General features: G+C 53.3%; 9 protein-coding genes across 9 annotated transcripts; 5 read left to right on the forward strand and 4 right to left on the reverse strand.

Moving 5' to 3' along the window:
* Positions 1–435: 435 nt before the first annotated feature.
* Positions 436–2984, reverse strand: N7482_010137 (Golgi transport complex subunit COG4; the record flags this gene model as incomplete). The annotated part of the gene is made up of 2 exons (XM_056692261.1): positions 436–1704; positions 1764–2984. The coding sequence occupies 2 exons, from the start codon at positions 2982–2984 to the stop codon at positions 436–438; spliced, it is 2490 nt and encodes an 829-aa protein (XP_056538218.1).
* Positions 2985–3440: 456 nt separating this feature from the next.
* N7482_010138 (NAD-dependent protein deacetylase hst2-1) lies at positions 3441–4620 on the forward strand (the record flags this gene model as incomplete). Its single annotated transcript, XM_056692262.1, has 2 exons — positions 3441–3563; positions 3622–4620. The coding sequence occupies 2 exons, from the start codon at positions 3441–3443 to the stop codon at positions 4618–4620; spliced, it is 1122 nt and encodes a 373-aa protein (XP_056538219.1).
* Positions 4621–5174: 554 nt separating this feature from the next.
* Positions 5175–6940, forward strand: N7482_010139 (putative hexokinase Kxk; the record flags this gene model as incomplete). The annotated part of the gene is made up of 5 exons (XM_056692263.1): positions 5175–5214; positions 5276–5398; positions 5464–5489; positions 5558–5965; positions 6065–6940. The coding sequence occupies 5 exons, from the start codon at positions 5175–5177 to the stop codon at positions 6938–6940; spliced, it is 1473 nt and encodes a 490-aa protein (XP_056538220.1).
* Positions 6941–8138: 1198 nt separating this feature from the next.
* N7482_010140 (putative MFS transporter) lies at positions 8139–10106 on the forward strand (the record flags this gene model as incomplete). The annotated part of the gene is made up of 8 exons (XM_056692264.1): positions 8139–8336; positions 8411–8498; positions 8553–8651; positions 8707–8908; positions 8974–9289; positions 9376–9806; positions 9867–10005; positions 10062–10106. The coding sequence occupies 8 exons, from the start codon at positions 8139–8141 to the stop codon at positions 10104–10106; spliced, it is 1518 nt and encodes a 505-aa protein (XP_056538221.1).
* A 1084-nt stretch (positions 10107–11190) lies between these two features.
* Positions 11191–13166, reverse strand: N7482_010141 (GMC family oxidoreductase; the record flags this gene model as incomplete). Its single annotated transcript, XM_056692265.1, has 4 exons — positions 11191–11237; positions 11292–12673; positions 12735–12764; positions 12823–13166. The coding sequence occupies 4 exons, from the start codon at positions 13164–13166 to the stop codon at positions 11191–11193; spliced, it is 1803 nt and encodes a 600-aa protein (XP_056538222.1).
* A 1365-nt stretch (positions 13167–14531) lies between these two features.
* On the reverse strand, positions 14532–15206 carry N7482_010142 (uncharacterized protein; the record flags this gene model as incomplete). Its single annotated transcript, XM_056692266.1, has 1 exon — positions 14532–15206. One exon carries the CDS (start codon positions 15204–15206, stop codon positions 14532–14534), a length of 675 nt encoding a protein of 224 aa, XP_056538223.1.
* Positions 15207–16232: 1026 nt separating this feature from the next.
* N7482_010143 (D-mandelate dehydrogenase-like dehydrogenase) lies at positions 16233–17336 on the reverse strand (the record flags this gene model as incomplete). The annotated part of the gene is made up of 2 exons (XM_056692267.1): positions 16233–16972; positions 17030–17336. The coding sequence occupies 2 exons, from the start codon at positions 17334–17336 to the stop codon at positions 16233–16235; spliced, it is 1047 nt and encodes a 348-aa protein (XP_056538224.1).
* Positions 17337–18207: 871 nt separating this feature from the next.
* Positions 18208–18681, forward strand: N7482_010144 (uncharacterized protein; the record flags this gene model as incomplete). Its single annotated transcript, XM_056692268.1, has 1 exon — positions 18208–18681. The coding sequence occupies one exon, from the start codon at positions 18208–18210 to the stop codon at positions 18679–18681; it is 474 nt and encodes a 157-aa protein (XP_056538225.1).
* Positions 18682–18794: 113 nt separating this feature from the next.
* On the forward strand, positions 18795–19079 carry N7482_010145 (uncharacterized protein; the record flags this gene model as incomplete). Its single annotated transcript, XM_056692269.1, has 1 exon — positions 18795–19079. One exon carries the CDS (start codon positions 18795–18797, stop codon positions 19077–19079), a length of 285 nt encoding a protein of 94 aa, XP_056538226.1.
* Between the last annotated feature and the right edge of the window lie 653 nt (positions 19080–19732).

Below are 19732 nucleotides of genomic sequence, written 5' to 3' on the forward strand. Positions count from 1 at the left end.
TTGTCAAGGAAATGCTGTGATAGATTGGACATTTCCATTAACAAACAAGTACACGTGCGCGGCCGCGGAAACAACAAATGTCAAGCCGCGGAGCTTTGAGTCCGCCTGCGAGGTCTCAAATTTACATGGAGTTAGATAGGTAGTGTCTTCAGATGGAGGATGAATATCATGAACAGCTATATTCGACTCTAGTTGCAAGACGTAGCGTGAGGATGTACGGGAAAGAGGGCTTTCGCACGTTCTCTTAGAATAACAGAAAATATGCATTTGTGGAGGGTGAGAAACTTGTTGATTTTATGTTGCCGTTAATACCATGTTTATAATGCACATGCAATCCAATATGCAATAAAATACAATGAAGAGATCACCATGCAGTCTTTCCAAAACTTCGCCCCCAATGAGTCCTCAGGTTACTAACATACAACCCGTGAGAAATCACACCCGCCTAACCATAGCCCTGACTCTCACCCTTTCCTCGCGACTCAACTTCTCCACAACCTCACCCGCCTCCCCACCACCCAGCACCTCATCCCACTCATCCTCATCCATGCCCATGATAAGCGTCATCTGCACGCAGCGCGCAAACGCCTCACGATGCCGGTACCGGCCCGGCGCCCCAGCTCCAGCTCCATACCCCACGTCCACAGCAGCGTTCACCAGCCCCGCGATATCGCGCTCGAGCCGCGCCGCGCCGAGCGCGTTCACGCGCCCCTGGTACGACCAGAGCCGCTTCTCGAGCAGCCGCGCGAAGTAGGCGATTGTCACGGTGAGCAGGCGGTCGAAAGCTGGCGCGGTGAGAATCCGGGCTAACGGTAGGAGGAGCTCCGTCCAGCCGGAGGCGAAGCGCGGACGGACCAGCTCCTTGCTACCGTCTGCGGGGTCATAGTCATCGTGCGATGCGGGTGCAGCATCGGGGGTATCGGAGAGATGGTATTCGATGTCGCGGAAGGCGTCGGCGAGTAGTGGGCGCAGGCGATGCTTGATGACGTTGTTGAAGACAACTTGGATGCCGTCCGAAAGGAGGTCGGCGACCTTGGCCTCGAAGGAGGTGGCAAGGGAATGGAGGGTTTGCGCGACGCGATGCGCGGAGGAGGGCGCTGGGAAGAGTGAGCGCAGGTGCTCGGTTGCTAGGGCAGATTGATCGGGTGTGCCTTCGGACGCGGGGGGGAGAGGCTGCTTGGAGCCGGTATTGTTCTGCACGATGCGGCGAATGTAGTCGATGCCGAGGTCGAGGTTGTTGATTTGCACGAGGAAGGCAATGATGGTTTGTTCGGGAGGCTGGCCACCTTGTACCGGTGCGCGGGGGTAGCACTCGTCGCGCATTTTGCGCTGCGTCATGCCGATGAAGTCGGAGCCCAGGACGCGGGAGAGCGTCGGGATGACGTTGGTCACGACTGCTTCCTGGGAGGTTGCGATAGATTGTTGCAGTACTTTATTGACAATATACATTATGTCGTCAACCGCTGAGGTGATGTGTGGGGGGTCCGCCTTGAGGGGGCGTTGCAGGTTTAGAGTTAGGCCGGACGGGGACTCGTCGAGTTGGAAGGCCTTTTCAACTGAGCGGCGGAAGAAAAAGGTTGTCATGGCGTTGAACGGGGAGATCAGTTTGTCGTTGACTTTGCGTGCCAGAGAAGACTCTTGCAAGAAACTGGGCATGGAAAACCTTTGGCTGTCATCCTCCTCGGTCTCGTCGTCACCAGGGGGCTGGACGCCGGTCAGTACTAATTGTGTATAGCAATCAGAGAACGGTAAAGGGCACTTACATTGCATGTATCCGTCAGGAATCGACAGTAGAGAGACCACCGGCAAAGCATAATGGCCATCTCATTTAGTATACCGTCGATTTCTTTCATATCTACACCCTCATCCTCAGTTGCCGCACTCGCGCCTGGGGCTGGCAGGTGGCTTGTCCGCTGTGCCGGGAGGAAGCTCTGAACCAGAAACGTAAAGGCGTAGGACTTAATATCCATTAACTTGCGGTCCACATGCCGTTCATCGCTCCACGTGTCGAGGATGATGCCACCCTGCACATCGGCTTCAACCTGTAGGCGCTCAATGACTCGGCCCATCTTCCGGGGGCCATAGTGCCGCTCCACCAGCCCCCCGTGTCCATCAATAATCTGTGCGATATGTTCGAATAGCTTGGTCAAGGCATTAGCATAGAAAAAGCCATCTTTAGCCTGAGACCCATAATCGGCATTGAGATTGCTGCGTGCTCGCGCCGCTACTCCCTGACAGACGTAGCGACCATACACATCCAATCCAACCTCGGACCGGCCAATGAGAGGGAACAGCTTGAAGAAGCGGGTAATTTTGGCCCCGTCATTCTCCTTGACAGCCTTGTCGAATTCCCGCAGGAACAGCCCGCACAGCGATTCAGCCGCATTGTCCAGGGTGACACTGGGCGGGTCGGGCACCTCAGCAGTAGGAACCATCTCCGCCGCGAAGGCCCCATTGATCACAGTAAGCGGGACCTGTGCTGCGCGGTGCAGATAGCTGGCCGCCGTCTCCCAGTCCTGGGACGCACCCATCGACCCCGCCACGCCCAATGCACACGCTTTGAGCTCGGCAACCTGTTCCACGACCTCCAGTGTAGCCTTGACCCTCTCCTGTTCCAGGTCCAGTCGTCGTACGGCGCTCGAGATGCGGTCGGCGGTGCCCGCGGCATTAGAGAGCATGCCATGGCTTATTGATCGGGTTGTGCTGGTCTGGGTGCCGATATGTGCGCGCATGAGATCCAATCTGCCCAATTCGCGAGACAAGTCCTTTTGGGAAGTCACCAATGCATCTAGACGGGCCGTCACAGATGCTTCCTGGCTGTGGAGGCGGGACAGCGCGGCTTTGATCTCCGCCACGGAGCTGGCGTTGAAGACGTCGGTTTGCGGGGACTCGAGGACGGGGCTCAATGTCTCCGGGGATGTCGACGGCGATGATGATGAGACATGACCGTTCGTCGGGGCAGCCGCCGGCTGCGAGAGTGCCATCCTGGAAGCTGGCGGGTACTGTTGTCGCGACCAGGGGACTGGGGAGTCATCTATTGATGCCAACTACGCCAGTTGTAGGTAATTCGCGGGCGGTGAGGGTCGGCGCTTTTTTCAGCGTCGCTGGAGGCAGTCAGGCTCGCTCGTTTTGATAGAAGACGTTCCTGGCAATCAAAGCAATCAGTTCTGCCTGGCAGAGTGTCTGCTGCTTTGTCGTGTCTGCCTAATTGTTTGCCCGGTCCTAAAATTGCTCGGCGTAGTGCTGATTCCAACACAACGTTATTTTCCACCACGATCACTCTACTTCACTACTTCCCATACGCAGCCCAACTATCTCCACCACACGACGCCTGAAATTCTACACTTCTCTGTTGTCGTAGCGAAGGCCACTTTCGCGTTGTCGCCATCCGACGCCGTCGCAGACCCCGGTATCAACATCATCCCCGGCGCTCTCGTGCCATGGGTAACGAAGAGTCGACCGTCGTGGATGATTCCACTCGCCCCTCGGTGCTGGAGGCGCGTAACATGGAGGCTGTGGCCAAATACATTCAACAGCATGATGTGAAACGCATCGTGGTCATGGTGCGTCCCACGTCCCCACAGGACATGCCGAACATGCATCGCTGACCCGGAGACCTAGGTGGGAGCCGGCATAAGCACTTCAGCAGGCATCCCGGACTTCCGGTCACCAGATACCGGGCTCTACGCCAACCTCGCATTCCTGGACTTGGAAGAGCCCGAAGATGTCTTCGACATCAGCTTCTTCCGAGAGAACCCCAAGCCGTTCTACGCGCTGGCGAAAGAGCTCTACCCGGGGCGCTATCGCCCCACCGTCGCCCACTCGTTCATTAAACTGCTCTACGACAAGGGCTTGCTGCTGAAGCATTTCACCCAGAACATCGACTGCCTTGAGCGCCAGGCTGGTCTCTCCGGCGACAAGATCGTCGAGGCTCATGGCAGCTTTGCGACTCAGCGCTGCATTGAGTGCAAAACGCCGTACCCGGACGAGGAAATGCAGAAGAAGGTCCATCATGGGGAGGTGCCACACTGCTTGGTCCCCCAGTGCAATGGACTCGTGAAGCCCGACATTGTCTTTTTCGGCGAGGCCCTACCTGAGTCCTTCTTCCGGAGCCGCGACCTCCCGGAACAGGCCGACCTGTGTATCGTGATGGGAACCAGTCTCTCAGTGCAGCCATTCGCCAGTCTGCCCTCTTTTTGTCGAGAGGGGGTCCCACGCGTGCTTATCAATATGCAGCGTGTTGGCGGCCTGGGCTCTCGACCAGATGACGTTCTTCTACTTGGGGACTGTGATGTGGGGGTGCGGAAGTTTGCCAAGGCCATGGGATGGGAGGAGGAGCTGGAGGCTCTGTGGGAGCAGACGAACCCGGACCCCAAGGCACGTGAGGCCGAGAATGCGCCGCTGCAATCGCGGGACGAGCGGCTTCGGGACGAGGTGGATCGGCTTACGGAGGATATTGAGCGCACGCTGGGTCTGACGGACGCGTATCAGCAGCGAGTGCGCGAGCGGCTGGGCGAGCCGAGCAAACAGGGCCAGTCGAATGGAGTCGACTCAGGAGCAGGGGAAGAAAGCACAGGACTGGACCATGTGTTCCCGCACCTGGCGCGCAAATTCCGGTAGAGCACGGGAGGGTACCGGGTACGGGGGGTACGGGGTATGGAGTACGGAGTACGGAGTACAGGCTTAGAATCGAGTAACCCATTTCACTAGTCAACTAGTTACCGTCTGATGATAAACACGATGCAACGAAAGCTGACCTCCTCACTTGCTCACCGCTTTGCGCCAAGCGCGGACCGTTCTGGCCCTGGAGGTTACCAGTTCCCTCGTTGGCTAACCTGCTAGTCTGCTAGTGGGTTAGTGTCGAGTGTACTAGCCCGCGCAGGCAGGGAGATCCTGGACGTCGCAGGCCACCGGAGAGCGGGGATGTCCAGGGCCCCAGAGTAAGCAAAACATAGAATCGGCGGGCTCTAGCTGCCGCCCAAGGTGAAAGTGAAACGGAGGGGGCAGACCACAACTGACTGGGAAGTTAATTGGCGTTCCAGCCTGCTCCCACCGCAACCAAATCAAGCAAGGCGATCGCTGCCCCACGCCATATCGTCATTCCCTCCCCTCCTCCCTTCCTTCGTCTTTCCTCCCCATTTTCTCGTGTACACACTCATAGCCACACATTCACCATGGTCGGAATTGGTCCTAAGCAACCTCCCTCCCGCAAGGGTGAGCTTCCTGTGCTTTTCGCCAGCTTGATCATCATACTAACACGCTCACTTCCTCCCAGGGTCGATGCACGATCTGCCGCAGAATCTTCTGGGGCCGATCAAGGAGTTCGAGGAGCAATTTACGGTGGACCGTGCAAAGCTCAAGCAGATCGTGAACCACTTCGTCAAGGAGCTCGAGAAAGGTACGTGTCGGCGCTGCGAACCCCGGTCACGCATGGACGGGACACTAACAACCCCCCAACAATAGGTCTGACCGTCGAAGGTGGCAACATTGTGAGGAGCACCAACCCGCGAGAATAGCTACCGGATCTACGAAGATGACTCTGACAACGTGTGCATAGCCAATGAACGTGACCTGGGTGATGGGCTTCCCCGACGGCGAGGAGCAGGGCACCTTTCTGGCCCTCGATATGGGCGGCACCAACCTGCGTGTCTGCGAGATCACCTTGACCAACCAGAAGGGTGCCTTCGATATCACCCAGTCGAAATATAAGATGCCCGAGGAGCTGAAGACCGGCACCGCCGAAGAGCTGTGGGAATACATTGCGGACTGCTTACAGCAGTTCATCGAGTTCCACCACGAGAACGAGAACCTGACGAAGCTCCCCCTCGGCTTCACTTTCTCCTACCCGGCCACCCAGGAACACATTGACCACGGCATTCTACAGCGCTGGACCAAGGGATTCGATATTGAGGGTGTCGAGGGAGAGGACGTGGTTCCTCCTCTCGAGACTATCCTGAAGAAGCGGGTATGTGTCTCGACCCAACCAACAACTTTTGGGACTAAAGGGGGATATCCTCTGCCCTACCTTGCACGCAACTGTCTAATGGCCCACGCGCTATCCTAGGGACTGCCCATTAAAGTCGCGGCCTTGATTAACGACACCACCGGCACCCTCATCGCCTCCTCCTACACCGATCCGCACGTGAAGATTGGCTGCATTTTCGGCACCGGCGTGAACGCCGCCTACATGGAGAACGTGGGCTCCGTGCCCAAGATCGCCCACCTGGGTCTGCCCGCCGACACCCCCATCGCCATCAACTGTGAATACGGCGCATTCGACAACGAGCGCGTCGTTCTCCCGCTCACCAAGTACGACGCGATCATCGACCGCGACTCGCCCCGTCCCGGTCAGCAGGCCTTCGAGAAGATGACCGCCGGCCTCTATCTCGGCGAGATCTTCCGACTCGCCCTCGTAGACGTAATTGACAACCGGCCCGGCCTCATCTTCAACGGCCAGGACGTCTCCAAGTTGCGCAAGCCCTACCTGCTCGACGCGTCCTTCCTCGCCGCCATCGAGCAGGACCCCTACGAGAACCTGTCCGAGACGCTGGAACTGTTCGAGCGAGAGCTCAACATCCGCCCGACCCAGCCCGAGCTGGAGATGATCCGTCGCCTGGCCGAGCTGATCGGTACCCGCGCCGCGCGCTTGTCGGCCTGCGGCGTCGCCGCTATCTGCACGAAGAAGAAGATCGAGTCCTGCCACGTTGGTGCCGACGGCTCTGTCTTCACCAAGTACCCGCATTTCAAGGCCCGCGGCGCCCAGGCCCTCCGCGAGATCCTGGACTGGGCCCCCACCGAGAAAGACAAGGTGTCTATCCTGGCTGCTGAGGACGGTTCTGGTGTCGGCGCCGCCCTGATTGCGGCCTTGACCTTGAAGCGCGTCAAGGCAGGCAACATGGTTGGTATTCGCAACATGGATGACATGAGAACCCTGCTGTGAGAAGCACCGGGGTGAGTAACCTAGTCCGTGAGCATGAACAAATGAATAAAGGCAAAGATCATAAAAAGAGCGAAGAATAATGAAATATATCTTCAATGGTAGCGCGGCGACTTAATCATTTTTTAGGATTGTGTTTGGCTGAATGGATCCTCGTTGGCTTCTACTTCCAAGCGACGGGGTGACGATATGATCCGCAATCTGCCTGTTGGATTGGCCCCTAGACCAGTCCATAGAGTCCCGGCATGTGCTTGATGGTAGTATAGACCGAAAAGATGAATGGAATACTGGTTACTTGGAACCGGGTGGGTATTTTGTCGGACAGGAGTAGAATAGGAGCACATGGGGGGCGCTGCGAGGGAAGTATACGGCTATGATGTGAGCTTGATATAAGGAAAGCCATACTTCCAGTGTTCTTCCACGCACCTCGAAATAAGCTGTGAAAGATTAAGGTTTCATGTCAACGACAGATAGAACCATTGATGTCATATTTCCCAGTCATACCAGCTCAGGGCATCAACTGGTCACCTGCCGCGATTCTAGAAAACGTCGAAACATTGCTACCGCGGCCCTGCACAACCATAAACCATGCATACTTCATCTCAACTCCGAGAAACAAACAACCCCCAAAACCCACATTCTGCACTGCCCACCTCGGCAGACTCCGGCCCTAATGGACGTGCTCCAAACACCCGCTGGCCCAACACGCAATCGACGCATCGATGTCGTGATCACCTCCACTCCACCCGCTTCCCTGCCAAACGCATTCAACGCTGCCAAATCCAATTCAGGAGCCGTAAGCCAAATGAGCCCGGCTAGAAAGAAACGGCCAAATGCCGAAAGTATATCTATATTTCAAGTATCCTAATAGGATGACGCTCTGAAACAGCCTTGCAGCCCCAGCTCGCCGGCACATTTCCGCGAATCAGGTCGCTACACCGTGCTCAAGACTCGACATCAATGCCCCTCTTTACCCGGACCTCGCATCGTTTCTCTTCCGGCATTGTCTGTGGGGTCAATGGCGTGTAGGCTGGCGTTCTCGGCAGGGGCTAGGGGACGGGTTGGGTGCAGGTGTATATAAGGACCTGTTGCTGTTCCCCTCGCCTGGGTCTGTGCAAACTCCAACCGGGACTACTTATCAGGACACAAGGCGAGCATTCAGATTTGCAATTCCTGCCGTCCGAACAGTCTAGATCGGGCCATGGTGGAATACGAGAAAGAAGTCGAGGCAGCGACATCGCCGGCCCTCTCGACGACGGTGTCGTCAGGCCACGATGAGAATTACGAGTTTTACCGCCAGAATCGCGGGCTGGAGTATACGCCCAAGGAAGCGAAGAGGACGCTGCGGAAAATTGATAGGCAGCTGATTCCGCTGCTGTTTGTGATCTACATGATCCAGGTATGCGCTGCGCTTGAGCACTGCAGTGTTTTGTTTTGGTCTTTGCGATGGCTAATGACCGTAATGGCGTGCAGTATTTGGATAAGAACAGTATCAATTTTGCCTCTGTGTATGGCCTCAAGCAGGGGACACATCTGAAGGGGCAGGATTACTCGTGGCTGAGTATGGTTTGCATTTTCTCTTCAACTTTGGACGAGTACCTGCTAATCTACCCAGGTTCTATCTTCTACTTCGGCTATCTCATCGCCCAGTGGCCAGCTGGACTGGCGCTGCAAAAACTACCGATGGGCAAGTTTCTTGGTACCACCACTATAAGTACGCGTCCCAGGCTCGATGAGGAGATCAAATTTATTCTGACTGTAATGCAAAGTCTGGGGCGGCCTGCTCATGACAACACCGGCATGCCACAATTTCGCCGGCATCGCCATCAACCGCTTCCTCCTCGGCCTCGTCGAAGCCGTCGTCAACCCAGGTTTTGTTCTAATGATGAGCATGTGGTACACAGCCCGCGAACAGCCCCTACGCCTGGAAGCCTACTACTGCACGAACGGCATAGCGACCATGTTCGGCGGGTGAGTACACACCCTCCTACTTACAAGCACTCAGCATAACAATCGATACTGATCGGACTGGCCAGACTAATCGGCTATGCAGTCGGCCACATCTCCACCGGTCTGCCGCGCTGGATGTACGTCTTCCTCATTTTCGGCACGTTTTCCATCGTCACGGGTATCTTTGCGCTCTGGCTTCTTCCCGATCTTCCATCAACGGCCAAGTTTCTATCCGAGCGCGAGCGCATCATCGCCGTCGAGCGCGTGGCGATTAACCGACAAGGCGTCAAGAACCCCAAGTTCAAGTGGTACCAGGTCTGGCAGGCAGCGCGGGACCCGAAGACGTGGCTGCTATTCATCATGGCTGTGGGAGCGCAGGTGCCGAACTCGGCGTTGACGAGTGTACGCCACTCCTTTCCTTCTTTGCATTTGAAACCCTCCTAAACCCCCCCACCCCCCACCAACAAAGGAGATTGACGTTATTTCAGTTCACATCCATCATAGTTGGCACCTTCGGCTTCGACACGCTCGGCACCCAGTATCTTCAGATCCCCGGGGGTGCGGTCAACTTCCTCACCCTCCTGACCGGCGGCTTCATTGCGACCAAGTACGCGGACAAATTCCACTCGCGCAGTGCGTGTATGATCGTCGCCAATCTGACCTGCATCCTTGGATCAGGACTACTCGTCGGGCTACCAGACACGAACAAATGGGGCCGGCTGGTGGCGCTGTGGCTGTGTTATTTCCAGGGCCTGGGATTTAGCATGAGTCTGACGATTGTGAGCTCGAATATTGCGGGGTACACGAAGAAGCAGGTTACGGGTGCATTGCTGTTTACAGGGTATTGTGTTGGGAATATTATTGGGCCGCAGACTTTCAGAGACAGCGAGGCCCCCGGCTATCATAGTGCCTATGTTGCGTGAGTGTTGTGCTTCCTAGAAATGTTGGTTTTGATGACGTTGACTGATGTTTTTGACAGGATGCTTGTTGGCTATACGGTCAAGTTGACTGCTATCTTTGCGTTGTACTTGTACATGTATTTTGAAAACAAGCGGCGAGATCGTGCCGCGCTTGGTGGTCAGCAGCCGGAGGATGATGGCGTTGAGAATGGAATGCTAGTACGTCTATCCCTACTACATCTGCCCAGTGAGTTAAAGCTAATGGTTGTATTCAGGACCAAACGGAGATCGATAACAAAGCATTCCGTTATGTACTGTAGTTAGCAGACCTGGGAGGCACCGCGAAAGCCGAAACAAGATCAGGAATTTACCTGACCTCCAGCTCGACATCACTTTCTAGCTCGGGTGGGCTGGTCCAAACCAATAAATATCGGACCCCCAAACATCTCCATCAACCCTATTTGACTGGGTAGTGATCTTGATCTGTCTATCGGAATGCCGTCGGGGTGCAATCGGGATGCTCGCATTTCCCAGCTCCATGTCCGGCTCTGAGATTCGAAAACTGTGCGCGATTCTCGGAGACGTTCCTTTCTTTTTCTATTCTTCTATTTGTCTTCCCTTCCTCTCCCCTTCTTCCTGCCTGGCTCTAGTCTCTCTGCAGACTTGACACTTTCCTGGATGAATTTATTCCTAGTCAAACTTATCATGCGTGTGTATGCGAATGCCACATCGGCTGCGATGTCGACGATGGAAGATATATGCAATCAGGATCAACGGGGAGACAATCTCAAACCAAGATATGCATAACACGGCCTTCCGCCTCCTCCACTGTTCGGATAAGTCTCCGCTATTATGTGGCTTGCATATATCTTCCATCGTCGATATCACAGCCGATGTGGCATTCGCATACACACGCGTGATAAGTTTGACTAGGAATAAATTCACCCAGGAAAACATAATCCTAGGAACAAGCACTCAAAATAGACCTTTCAGACTCTGTGATTGGTCGCGTTGGACTGAACAATAAGACAACCTTAGTTCCCTCTCAAGTCTCCGCGGGTAGGCCCTCTCGCAGGCAGGGTCCATTGAAAGGACAGAAGGGTTCATTTAACTTATCGAAATACTCTCTTTGAACTCTTTCCTCTGTTTGACTTATCTACCAAGAAACCAACCTTAATTCGACTAGAGGTGTGCTATACTTTATCGAGACTATTCGATTCATATATGCGCAGCGAGATTATATAGGAATTTAACTGTAGAGTAGGTACAAAGAAGAGAATCTATGAATAAGAACTGAAATATATGACCTGTACGCCAATAGAGTAATATCCATATGTGGGTACTGTCTTTGGAGGATTAGTATTAGTGACGAACGGGATTGCGCTGGACCAGTTGCGCACCGACCTAAGCGCTCTGAATGATCGCATCCGAGATCTTCTCAGCAAGCATATCTGTACAAAATGTTAGAAGCAATCAAGGACGGGGTGAGCCTAGAGAAAACCTACAAACTGTCGACTGGGGGTGACCCGGGGGAAGGAAGGGGAACGAGCTAGCATCAACCACACGCAATCCCTGCACTCCATAGACGCGTGCCTGAGAGTCCACCACAGCTTTCTTGTCGTCGGGTTTGCCCATCTTGCAGGTACAAGCTGCGTGCCACAGAGTCATGATGTTGTTCTTAACATACTCAAGGATCTCGGCGTCACTCTGAACTTCAACGCCAGGGCAGTATTCCTTCCCGATGACCACGGGTGCCATGGCCTCGCTTTGGAAGGCCGCGCGGATTCGTTTGAACAAGGCGACGGCAACTTCCTGGTCGGTAGCGTTACCGAGCCAGTTGGGGTTAATTACGGGCAGGTCGGAAGTATCGGCGGACTGCAGAGTGATGTTGCCTCGCGACAGAGGTGCTGTTAGAACCCCCAGGATGGATGCATATTGGTAACCGTCTGCGGGCTGATCTGCAATCAGGTTGGAAGCATTTCCAATAAACCCGGCACCTGAGATATACTCTGCCTCTGGCCAGTCCTCAGGGAATCCAGCCAAAGCACGCTTCGACCTCGGGGTAAACTTCGAGCGCAGAGTTTGCGGAATCTTCTCCCAGGCCAGGAAATCCGCGACCGGGTTTGTCAGAGGGCCGGACTTCGTCGCAGCGCTGGTCAGAAGTTGGCCGGCCGCGTAGAGGAAGTTGGTCACCACCTTAGTGAGGGTGTCGACCCGCACTCGATAGGTAGGGGCAAAGAACGGATGATCCCACATATTCTGCCCAACACCTGGTCGGTCGGCAACGACGTCGATGTCATGCTTCTCCAGCTGGTCTGATGGACCGACACCGGACACCATCAGAAGCTGAGGCGATTGGAATACCCCAGCGGAGACAATCACTTCCTTCGAGGCCGTGAGAGTGAATATATTTCCCAGAATTCCCTTCACTTGCACGCCAGTTGCTTTCTTCTGCTCGTTGAAAATGATCTTCTTCGCGAGCGTGTTGGAGTATGTCTTTAGAGTCTCCAGGTTGGTAGAGGTAAGGAAGGACGACTGTGAACTGCTGCGAAGCTCGCTGGATGGATCAATCGTCGACGAACAATACTGCGCCCCCATCAAAGAGCCCGAGTTGAAGTCCCGCGTTTCGTTGATTCCAATTGCCTGCATCCCGAGGTTCATCCAGGATGAAAAGGGCATGGCATAGTTCGAGTATGACACCTGCAGTGGCCCGCCATATGAGTCAAACGCATCCTCTCTATACCCAGTGGTCGCGTTGGCAGCTCGCAGTTTGGTGTTTGGGGGCGTGAAGTGTGCGCTTCGTTTATAGAAAGGGAGGACTTCATCGAAGGTGTAGCTGCTGTCGTCGACCGCGTCGGCCCATTCTTGCATCGATTCGCGGGTTGGTCTGTATTTTTGGCGATTAGCAGATGGCTACCCCGACTGTGTTTATGACTGTAAAGCATTACCGCTGGTAGACCATAAAGTTCAAGGCTGATCTGTAGAGAGAGGATTAGTATCAATTTTCAGGTTCAAGTTCCAGAAGCAAGCACCTACGATCCTCCCAAACATTTCCCCCGCGCATAATGGATCGCGCGCCCGTTCGCACCCGGTTGCCCCTTCGTTACAAAGCCCCAATCGATCGCGGACTGCGTATTTGGATCTGATCCCACTGGAATCACATCAGCCGCGGGGACCGCTGCCAGAGACTCAAGCTCGTAAAGCCCTCCCGCTTCAACTAGCGCGACTTTAAAGGAATGCTGCGCGAGGCGTGTCGCAACAACGCTCCCGCCGGTACCACCACCCACAACAACATAATCGAATGTTTCATCGCCGATCGCAAATGAATGAGCGGCACTCGCGTGGAGTGCCAGGCACACAGCCGCTACCTGACGCAGCATTAAGAGAGTGACAAGTTGAAATCTAGGGGAAAGGGGGTCCTGTTATAGCCTGCTGCAAGGCCTGCAGGGGGCGTGTAGTGGTAAAACACCACACAGGCGTATCCTCATTGGACAAAGATCATCGGGGGCCTATCTTCGAAATCCTAGGGGATACAGCTTCGAATCCTGTTACTAGTACTCAGTACAAATTCTACCCCTGAGGTACCCACTGAAGAAAGTTCTAGGTCTAGTTAATAGCCTCGGATCTACCCGTGGATAGGGTTAAGTCTACCAGGAGGACAATAGGACCTAGGGCTAGGTAACTGTGATGGTGACGGTATTAGGAACAAAGCATGGGCCTTGAGTCTCCGGAGGCACTTTGAACCCGCTAGAATTTATATACGCATCTTCGGGTGTGAAGCGGAAATCACAATGCCCCAGCCGCTTGAACGCGCTGGGCCGTCCGCTCGCTTGGATTAAATTTCAAGTCGGCGTTAGGGATATTCCGGCGCCGCTAGGTGCGCCGAGATCCTGCTGCAAGGGATGTTATTCAGGATGTGATGGGCGCACCGACGTGCATATAGGTATTGACCGGCCGCTGATCTCATGCCTTTTAGAGGAATACCACCATTTCCCCAAAAACAGACCTCAAGGCCCGCCCTGTTTCACCCACTTGGAAAACGCCCTTTCGGGTCACGTAGGCAACGACAATTTCCTGCCGATCTAGCAAATCAACAAACAATCTCAAAAATTCGACGACTCCAGGTCGGCTCCAGATCAAGCATTGCGTGGTCCACTTTTTAAAGTCCGGCTCCGCGGCTGTCCACCAACCGCATCCGCAAAACCTAAGGATAGTGGAGCTAAGTTTCCCTCAAATTCGGCATCCCGTTCCAGCCGTCACTTCGATGCGGTTTCGTGACAGGACATGATCTTTAATTCTCGGCTTCCATACGCATAAGGCCCCCGCTCGATGCGGCTCATCTCAGGCTAGGGCTAGTGCCGAACTGGAGCCGAACTGGGCTGGCCCGCTCGCGAACCCGGTCTGTTTCAGGGTTCCTAGCTAACTCGATGAGCTCCGATCCAACAACACCATACCGGATCAGCACACTACCCTGTACTTGACCACAGATCTATTGCAGACCAATGTACGTGAGTATCCGGGGCCCGCAGATTCCGTCGTAACAAGGTGGATAGGTATAGCCTAGTATGCATTCATGACGAATAAGATCAAGCGGAATCAAAATCAGGATGAAAGCTTGATTGATTGAGGAAGAGAACAGGGGTGAGAGAGGGTAACACTGGAGATTGTCTTATTACTAAAATGATGAGCAAAGTCTTCCCAATCAATCAAGTATCGAAAACAGCTCCAATATAGAAAATGTCAGATCAGAAGCAGAAAGGAATCTCAGGAGGACGCCTATACGCTGCATTCCAGGCAGGACTATCGCGCATAAAAGCCGAGGTGTTTATCTGAGCCCGATCATACGGCACCTTCATCCAGCCTACATCTTCCAGCGTGCACCCTTGCACTGGCTCGAAATTATTCTCTGGCGGCGGACTGTTATAACCCTCTAATTCCTCTTCACTCAGGAACTCCGGCTTCCACATGCCATTAACCAGAATCACAAAGCCAGTGCTACTAGGACCATCCACCTTCTCAGGTGGAATATCCAGAACGGACTGTAACGCCTCCTCATCAACCATGATACAGGATTTATACCGTGCCGTATACGCCGACTGGGCACGAGCAAACGGAACCCCCTGCTCGGTTTCACACGCAGTACGCGCCCACCGTTTGAAATAATCACGCACTATAGATGCAGGCACGCCATCAAACCGCCTCTTGTCGTCCACAACAGTAGGCACGAATGAATCAAGCATATCTAGGCCATCGTTACAGTAGAGTGTTTCTCTAACATGATAGAGTAAGCGACGCATGAACTCCTCCCAGTCAGAGTCGCTCTTATAGGTGCATCTGTAGATGACGAGGCCCCATATCCGGAAGGCGTCATCGAGCATGTTCTTCTCGATTACATCGGCTTCATTGTAGTTGAAGGGCATCCACGGAGTACGTTTAGAGTCTTTAGAGTCGTGATACCTGGCTGGTGATGATGATGATAGCGATATAGCAGGGAATTGAAGCATTTTCTTCTTCACACATGCTTGTGGTGTGGTGTTGTGAAGTGATGGGCGGTGAATATTCCGGATGAGCTGCAGAGTGGAGAATGAGAATGTTTTTGACAGGGTCCAGCTGGTGGTGCTTGGTAATTGATATGTTTGACTTTTGAGGAGGCCTCTGGCACCCCGAAAGGAGAGTGTCAACATGATATTCTCGCAGTGGGGTTCGTGGCTTAGGTAGGGGTTGGAGAAGTAGGAATAGGGGAAGGTTAGGAATCCAGGATACAGGGGATAGAGGGCCGAGCCAGATCGGTCCGAAGGCTCCTGTCCTACAGTAGATCCACTTTTCTCTGTTGTGGTCCCAGGATCATTACTGCCTCAGGCAGGTGGAGGGACGGTGATACTATCATCCCGGGGCCCTTTCAATTGTGTTTCTTTTTTTTCCCTTTCCAACTGTAGCCGTGTATCCCTGGGGGAAAATTACTACCTCGCCGAATCAATCGGTCACTGTGCAGAGTTCTTTCATGAAACATTTGGCGAATGGAGAAAGGGTGATGGGTCTGGTGCTGTCGTCAATGTCGATTATACCTAGGTACAAGCTATCTCTGAAGGGAGCACCCTGTCTTGGTTGACCTACTCTGTCTGTTCACGAACGGGCTGCCTCCGTGAGAGTGTATCAAAGTGTATCGGTTCCGAATGACTGAAATCTCCTCGGATAACGGTCTCCATGGTGGGTGGGAGTGTGCGATCAGTGGTAATTAGCATTTGCAATATGCGTAGATGCCGTCAAGTGGAGACTAGATTAATGCCTCGTGTTCTAGGGATTTGTAGTGGTAGCCTTTCGAGTTGCGGAGCGAGATTTCCCTTCATGGACCTTAAATGTGTGCAAAGAGGATGCCTTTTCACTCATGATTCATTATTTAGGCGGCTTATATACAGTTTGAAACAGTTGATTCCTGTTATCCTCCTTCAAAGTTTGGAGGATGCAACCTTGGCAATCAAGTGCGCGTTGACGGGAGTGACAGCCTTACCGTTCTGGTGAAACGAGATGATATTCTCCATGCCCAGACGCTCGAAGCCAATGTGAGAGTCCAGAGAGGCACCGGCGTTGTGAGACATGATCTCGACATTCTTCATCTGGCCGAGTTCACGGTTGACGTGGGGCTCATCAAAGTGCACGTCCAGCCCAGCAGCAGAGAGCTGGCCCTTCTTGAGGGCGTCCACCAGAGCAGCCTCATCAAGAAGCTTGCCGCGGGCGATGTTGACAAGACGCGAACCGCGCTTCATTTTCGACAATAGAGACGCGTTGAGTAGAGTCTCCCCGCTGAAAGGCGTGGCCACCACCACACAATCCGACTCAGCCAGGAGGGTATCCATGCGCTCGTGGAAGGTAGCCTGGGAGACCTGCTCTAGCTCGCGCGGCATCTGGACAATGTCATGGTACAAGATCTTCATGTTGAGAGCCAGATAGGCCTTCTCTGCTGTCCGGCGACCGATCTGACCGAAGCCGATGATACCAAGAGTGTGACCCTTGGGGTTGAATGAAACAGGAGCGAGGTTGCGGTTCGCATCCACGAACTGGTCGGCGTCGAGCGAACGAGCCGCCATGGCGGACCAGGAAAACAGACGGAACGTGGAGATAATGAGCCAGAGAGCCGCATCGGCGACAGACTCGGTACAAGCAGCAGCAGCGTTGCAGTACACGACTCCTGCATATTTCCATCAGTAAGGTTTTGCATGCGATACTGGATGTGGGTGATTCTTACCCTTTTTGGCCAAACAGGCAGTATCGACCCAGTCAAAGCCAGCACCGGCACTGGCGTACACCTTGCACGAGTCAGGGAGCAGGGAAATCAACTCTTCATCCCAGTTGCCCATCTCGCCGCCCGTGTTCCAGAACGGCCGGTAAATGGCAGAGAAGTCGCCAAACTTCTTCTCCGTCAGGGCCTGAATGAACTCCGGGCGCGACATACTGTGCGAGCGACGGATCTCAAAGTGATCCTTGAATTTCGCGTACAACTCATGGTTCCAGCGGATATCGTCACCCAATTGTAAAACGATTGGCTTGCCCATTTTAATGATACTTCTGATTTTTGTGTATGGACTTTGGAGGCGGCAGGAGGAGTGGTATGATGACCACTTGCCAGGGACAAGTAGAGAATGAGAAGAATGCGGCGATCGCCGAATTAAAATAAGAAAATACTGTCCATGCTTCTTTGCTGCCTTTGACAGCGGCTATTGCACTGCGACGGGCTCTGTCTTCGCGGCCGGCTATTGACAGGTTCGGCTATTGAAATCCGACGCCTCACAAAGTGGGTCGTCCGCGCAGGCCAGAAAGATCTCCGCACGGCCATTCACCTGCATCACACAAGTAAATGGGAAATGTATCAATAGATTGGCGATCGATTTGCTGTTGAGGGATTGAGCACAGTCTCGTAACTTTGTTGTTCAAGTCGAAGCGTATAACTCTACAATTTAACTACCCGAGACAGCACAAATATTTGCTTCTTTTATTTGCAACTAACAGGCGGTTGGTCCAGGAAGGGAAGCCTCCTCTAACAGTGCTAGTATCCATCCTCATCGTTAGAACAGATCTCTTGTATTCAGGTCAGGCTCTGGTGGTTCATTCCCCCACTAACTATTGAACTAACATGACTATGCACCGCAGAGATAAGAGTTGGTCTAGTCTCTTCGTGGATCCCGTTAAGACAGTCGTGGTAGTTATGGCTCATATATCTACAGCATTGTGGTATTCTTGACCCGCTCAGAACAACCCAGGGCCATCGGTTTCAACAACGCGATTTCTCACGCGTCGCTGCCCATAACTCATTTTTGATTGTTTTTCTTTGTTCTTTCTGGACCTCTTGTCTCTACCGCTCGCTTCCTTCAATCATGAGATCTCCCTTCGCGTACTCCACCTTTTGAACTTCCCCGTTTCTCCAGAATGGCATCTCTTGCTCTGGACCGTCCCGACGGTGCTCGCACGCCTTTCAAAGACCTCGACATTGAAGCGATCAAAAGTTGGAAGCTCTACACTTTCGATCTACAACGAGCGTGGGACCATGCCAAGCAGGCATTCGCACACACCATTCAGAACGTCCGTCTCTCAGATGAGGCGGTGTTTGCCGTGACTATCTTTATGCCTGCTTCCCTGCGTGCCAAATACTACCGATATGACTTCGACTCCCGCGGTGATATTCGGGAATATCGGATCCCCAGGGACCCGCCGATGGTCATCCAGTGCCACGGAATCAACTGGTTTCCGGTGTACCGCATGACAAACATACTCTGTGGAAGTTGGAACAAAGCCTGCGGGTGGCTTCGCGGCCTCGTGGCTTCAGAGAATGTCGGCTACCACATTGGCGAATTTGTCGCCCCCCAGAAGCTGCTCAGGCATGTTCCTCTCCACTGCAACTGAATTCCCGCGAGCTCAAGAATACCTCTGGCATCAGTCCTGACAGGCTCCTGTTAACTAAAGATGCTCCATCGACCTTGCTGAAAGCTATTGCACGCCAGGGAATCTACCTTACCATGGCAGTCAATATCCCCAACGTCGTTGTCATCGACTCTAAGCACACATGCGCCTTCCAGTCTCTACTGGACATTGAAGGATTCCATTTCCTCGCCGGTCCTCACTCGAATCCCAAAGATCCCACAGAGGCTATTCAGCAGCCTTCATCCTCCAAGAAGAATATTGAGGAGAACATCGCAGAGAAGTACGGGGGTCCTTATAAAAATATCACATCTATGCGCCCTCTGAAGACTCACATTAACTGGTCGGAGCGACAGGTCAAGGATGCTGACACTGTGGACTGAAGAATCTATGCTTGTGGCAGCTTCGAATAATCACTGTCATCATGGAATGTCTCGGCAATCCTATCGCCCTCACATTTGTGGCTGGTCCACACATTTATCTCTCATCTTCCATATGGTTCTTTTCCACATAACATACAATTGCTTCATTGGCATTCTCCAGCGATCCATGCTATGTTATCTGTACATCAACGAGGCTTCGGGTCATCAGAACTGTTCGTTGACAACAATAAATAGTGTGGACTCCTGCCACCAATGGCCTACTATGTAACGGGTAAACCAATTCAATTCTCTGTATTGTCACCTAGAATCGAATGCGCCCTAATTGGTCCGCTTTTGCTTCTGCCAGACTCGTCTGCGAAGTGGGAACCAAAAGACTGTAGCAAGCCGAACTCAATATGAACAGTACTTAGGCCTCCTTTTTCTTTTAAGAGGTGATGTACTATTAGGTATTCCCCGGATATCCTTTGGAGAATAATTACATAATGCCTTCCTCCTCATTATTGAGTCCTTTTAGGCCAAAACAATCTCCAAAAAGAAGCAGGTACGTCAGGATATGGAGTAATTTCGGCTCCCAGAATATTCTCGGAGGAATTAAATCTATAAGAATCATCCACCGGAATGCCGAGTTAAATCCGGCACTCATCGATGATCAT

The sequence above is a fragment of the Penicillium canariense genome, assembly GCF_028826845.1.
Source record: "Penicillium canariense strain IBT 26290 chromosome Unknown utg000008l_segment0_segment0, whole genome shotgun sequence".
NCBI lineage: Eukaryota > Fungi > Ascomycota > Eurotiomycetes > Eurotiales > Aspergillaceae > Penicillium > Penicillium canariense.